The sequence below is a fragment of the Martes martes genome (assembly GCF_963455335.1).
Source record: "Martes martes genome assembly, chromosome: 9".
In the NCBI taxonomy this organism is placed as follows: Eukaryota; Metazoa; Chordata; class Mammalia; order Carnivora; family Mustelidae; genus Martes; species Martes martes.
Genome location: NC_137896.1, coordinates 22,932,124 through 22,937,336, shown reverse-complemented (window position 1 = coordinate 22,937,336; position 5,213 = coordinate 22,932,124). Strand labels below are relative to the sequence as shown.

The 5,213-nt window shown below is 52.2% G+C and overlaps 1 protein-coding gene across 2 annotated transcripts; it reads left to right on the top strand.

Moving 5' to 3' along the window:
- Positions 1-415: 415 nt before the first annotated feature.
- Positions 416-4,886, top strand: PROCR (protein C receptor; the record flags this gene model as incomplete). 2 transcript variants are annotated; one of them, XM_080813095.1, is made up of 4 exons in its annotated part: positions 416-698; positions 3,031-3,273; positions 3,703-3,981; positions 4,206-4,886. In XM_080813095.1, the coding sequence occupies exons 1-4, from the start codon at positions 620-622 to the stop codon at positions 4,319-4,321; spliced, it is 717 nt and encodes a 238-aa protein (XP_080669221.1). In that variant the 5' UTR covers positions 416-619. The 2 variants fall into 2 exon arrangements, with proteins under 2 accessions (XP_080669221.1, XP_080669222.1); XM_080813096.1 differs by lacking the exon at positions 4,206-4,886 and having other exon boundaries at positions 451-698; positions 3,703-4,100.
- Positions 4,887-5,213: the final 327 nt, after the last annotated feature.

Sequence of the window (5,213 nt, the reverse complement as noted above, 5' to 3'; positions counted from 1 at the left end):
GAGCTGTTTTATACTCATTTTGTAACTATGTATTTCTGAAAGCAAGATCCTTGATTGTGTAATTACTATAATCCTGATAAAACGTAGCCAGAATGCTGGAAAACTGAACTCTAATCCCGATCGGTTACCAACACGACATATAAACTTCCGTTGGGCAAGTCCCTGCACCTCTTGGGGCCTCAGTTTCCCCATCAATAACCTGCTGATCGCTACACCCTAGAGTGTGCTCCAAGTTGAAAGCAGATGCCCCACCCCCTGACTCAGCGAGGGCAGAACTTCTCTCTGAATCTGACTCCCCCTTTTCCGCTCCCTGTTTGGAGGAGGCCCAGGGAAAAGGGAAAAGGCAGGTCTGGGCATGAGGGCCGATGCAGGGCGGGGCGAGGGAAGGGCAAGAGGGAGGCCAGCCCCCTAGTAGGAAATGAGACAGGGGAGGAATAACACTTTATAAGCCTGCCGCCTTCTTCCTCCTCCTATCCTCTGGCCACCTTCCAACCTCCTCCGTTCAGCCTCCTCCCCTTCCAGACAGTCCTCACTTCTTTTCCCTCTAGGCTGCAGCGAGCCAGAGCCCCCTGCCTGCCGGAGCCAGGAGCCCAGGTGGGGTAAGAACCTCGGCCCCAGGATGTTGACAACACTGCTGCCACTGCTGTGTCTACTGCTCCTGCCTGGCTGGGCCTTTTGTAGCCAGGACACCTCAGATGGTGAGTCAGGGGCACATCTCCTTCCTCGGGATGGTTCTGGAGACTCTCAGCTTGTCTGGGGGCACATAGGGAAGACCAGTGGAGCACTTCTCCCACAGTGCCTGTGGCTGCAGCCAGCCAGATCTCTCTATGGGGCAGGCACGGTCCTGGGGACTGATTTGTGTCCCAAAGCCAAGGTGAGGAAGTACAGTTCGCCCGGGAAAGGGGATGATGGAAGAGGTTGGAGGAACAGGACTGGAGAAACGGAAAGGGATGGGTAGAAAGGGTAAGGGGATTGGCCCTGGGGAGAGGGGGTGAGCCTGGAGAGGGAGTGCTGAGAGTAATGTGGATAGGGGTGAGTCCAGGGAAGATGGGAAGAGACTCAGAAGAGATGAGAGATGGAAGGAATGGGAAGCCACTGGAGAGACTGGGGTTGAGAGAAGCAAGGCAGATAGGAGACTGGAGAAGGTGGAAGATGGGTGGCAGGAGGCGGCGGGAAAGTCTGGGGAAAGGGAAGCTGTGGTCCCTGGGTGAACGTACAGGGGTCAGGCTGCCTGAAGTGGCTCTTTAAGCAGAGAAAGGAGTTATTGCTCTGTATTGTGACTGCACAGGCACCTCCTCTCCCCTTTCCTCCAATCTCCAGAGCTATAGTCCCCCCCCCCCCCCCCGCCCCCGTCTTAGAGAGGGAGCAAATCACCAGAATTCTACGAGCCTTCACTACGGTTAATACACTCACTGACTCATCTAATCCCCACGATATCTCTATGGCGATTATCGCCATATGATTATCTCCATTTTACAGCGGAGGAGACTGGGCACAGGGCAGTTAAGAACCTTATCTAGGGTTACCCACACAGATCTACTTATTCATACCTGCATACACAGAGCACTTTTCATATGCAAATGTGGACAAGACACACACACACCACACACCCACAGATTGACAACCCCAGACCCATCCCCTCCATCAACCCTGTGCCAGGCCCTTAACAGGTGTAGAAGGCAGATAACCAGACACAATTCTATAGCCTAGTGGAGCCCAGTGTAGTCTGTATATTCGGAGACAGTTACGTATTTGAAGACAGTTATGTGAAATCTGGGATCATTGAAACAGACCCACTGTGTCTGGGAGGGTATGTAAGTATTTATTTATAGATTTTATTTATTTATTTGAGAGAGAGAGAGAAAGAGCACAAGCAGGGAAGGGACAGAGGGAGAGGGAGAAGCAGACAGGAGCCTGATGTAGGGCTCAATCCCAGGACTATGAGGTCATGACAAAGGTGAACGCTTAACCATCTAAGCCACCCAGGCGTCCCTGTGTCTGGGAGGGTAAAGAGGAGAGGCATTAGGAAAACTTCTACAAGGAGATGGCAACAGAGCTGGGTCTTTAGGCACGAAAAGAAGTTTGCCTGGAGGCAGAGCAACCTGGACATGCTATTCATGTCAGCCAGAAGGCAGCACGAGGAACTCCAAGTAGTTCACTATATCTAAGGACAGGAAGAGGCCGGAGAAGCCAGTTGGGACCTGGTCTCCTGCAGCCTTGAATGCCAAGCGAAAGACTTTGGACTTCATTCTGTGGAGATACATCCCATGGGAAGACAGTATGGCTGAGTGGCTAAACGTGCCGGACTCACACTGCCTACATTCAAACCTTGGTTCTGCTGTACCATTTAGCCCGCTTCCCTTATGCACTGAGGTTAATAACAGTAGCCACTGCATTGAGCTAATGGGAGGAAAGCACAAATAAGATAATAATGTGTGTAGGTACAATGTTTGGTTCATCATAAGTACTTAACAGCAATTATTACTATTATTGATAGGCGAATGTGTCACTGGAGCATTTTAAGTAGGAGAAGGGCATAATCTTATTTCTGGGTGAGATGGAGGTCAGATTGGAAGGAATGAAACTGAACATGAGGACAGGGGGATGAGGAAGGAAGTTACTACCCCAGTCCAGATGAGCACCCATGAGGCCTGAAGTAGGACAGTGGCAGGGGAGGCCGAGAACTGGAGACGGAATGGGATTTTATTGTAGGTCACCCTGTGCTGACCAACCGGAAATGGAAGTAGTTAGGGGTGAGAGAGAGAAAGATCGGAGCGACTCTTCCACTGACTGGATTACCCTGGGGCAAGTGGCTTCTGCTCTTCCCAGCCTCAGTTTCCTTATCTGTAAAACGGAGATAATAATCCCTGTCCTGCGCTCCGGCCAGGGTTGTGGGAGGAAGGGTGAAAGCACACTTTATAACTATAACTATGGGCGGCCGGGAAGGTGGGCGGCCGGCCTTTGGGTAGGGGGTTATTATCTCCAGCTTCACGCCGGCCCAAGAGCTGACGCGCTGACACCTACCCGCAGGCCTCCACATGCTCCAGATCTCCTACTTCCGTGACCCCTATCAAGTGTGGCACCGAGGCAACGCGTCGCTGGGGGGACTGACGACGCACGTGCTGGAAGGCCAGGGCACCAACGTCACGATCATTCAGCTGCAGCCCTTGGAGGCGCCCGAGAGCTGGGTGCACACAGAGAAACGCCTGAAGACCTACCTGAGAGAGTTCCAAATGATGGTGGAGCTGGTGCACCGGGAGCGGCACTTGACCTGTGAGTGGCGCTCGCGCGCGGCGCGTGCAGCCTGGGCGGGGCCGGTGGAGGTGGGCCTTCGCGGCTGGGAGGCGTGGCCTGTGGGAGGGACTTGGTGGGGGCGGGCCTTGGAGAAAGGGGAGGGGTGTAAGGAAGAGGCGGGGTTCCTGGAGGGGTCTCTGTGAGCTGGCTGCTCTGAGGAGCCCAGGTGTCTGGGCACCTGCCTTTGCTGATTGCTGGGTGGGAGCTTGAGCCTGAAGAGGAGTCCTAGTTGCAGACCCTCGGTCAGGCCCTCTTCTTGCTGGCATGACCTCGGGGTAAGACCCTGTTAGGACGTCCTGTCCCTGATCCATCCTAAACCCCAAAAGTTCATGTTCCCCCTGGTGGCCATCCTCCCACACCTGGCACCCTCTCCACACAGCTGTCTCACCCTGAATCCCCCATCCACAGTTCCTCTGACCATTCGCTGCTTCCTGGGCTGTGAGCAGCCTCCTGAGGGCTCTCCAGCCCGCGTCTTCTTCAAAGTGACTGTGAATGGGAGCTCCTTTGTGAGTTTCCAGCCAGAGACAGCCTTATGGGTGGCAGGGCCCCAGGCATCGTCCGAGGTGGTCACCTTCACTCTGCATCAGCTCAACCTTTACAATCGTACTCGGTACGAACTGCAAGAATATCTGCAGGACATCTGTGTGCAGTACATGCAGGAATATGTCACTTTGAAAAACTCAAAAGGTAGGATGGGAAGGGGGGAACGGCTGGGTATAGGGTGGGTTCCAGGCAAATGGGTGGACCTAAAGGATGGGTGCCTTGAGCAACAGGAGGCCCCGGGCTGGGGGTTTGGGACAGAGTAGACACAACTTCCATCACTTGGTGAATTAGCCCCTTCCTTTGGGGTGGGAATCCCATAGGGTGTGACTCAGAGCATGGATGAGGCTAACTCTGCGCATGTTCTGCAGGGAGCCAAACAGGCCGCTCCTACACTTCGCTGGTCCTGGGTGTCCTGGTGGGCAGTTTCATCATCGCTGGAGTGGCCGTAGGCATCTTTCTGTGCACAGGTGGACGGCGGTGTTGATTACTCTCCAGCCCCCTCTGAGAAAAGGCTGGACTGATGGGGGCTGGCAAGGGAAGACCTCAGCTCAGGACAAAACCAGAGTCCCCATCTGGGACATTACATCCCAGAAGGTTTGGAGTGGCTGCTCCTTCTCTCTGATCTGCCCACCCAGAGTCTGGGGGCGGGGAAGGGAAGGGAATAAGCTGGGTAGACAGAGGTTTTGGTTTGCTGAGCACTTAAGAGCTTGCATGCTTTGCTGAATTGGTCTGAGAAGCGAATGCTTATCTATCTTTGTGGAAAACAGTTGATGGAGTTGGGTGGGGCTGGGGGATGTCTATGTCACATCCTTCAAGGACAGAATCACCTGAGGCATTCAAAACACCTAACAAATACAAGAAGTCCATCCACAACCAAAATAAACAACATTCGGTGCTTCTGGGCACATCAGACTTGGGAAGAGATGCTGGTATAATAGAGGTAGACAGAAATAACCATAGAGATAGTGAAAGTGTAAAATATAGGTAATATGGGAGCAAAGAGTTATTAATTACTTAATAATATTATTAATAAATTCCTTACTTATGTATATGGCATTGTTTTTTTACTTTGCAAAACTTCTGGGAAAGTAGCCTTACCTTTTGCTTCTACTTCCTCATCTTCCGTACACTCCCAAACCACTGCAAACTGACTTCCTTATAAACTGCTCTAAGATTGTCAGTGACCTCTAATTGTAAATGCTTCATCCCACATGATACCTGTAACATTTTCCTTTGTGGACTGGAACCCTCTTTTGACCTTGACTTCCGAGATACCATACTTCTAATTTTTAGAAACTGTTCTGGCCACTCAGTCAATCCCTTTGCCTTTGTCATCTTACTCCATTTGCCTTGGAAATGTGGCTTCCTTAGAATTC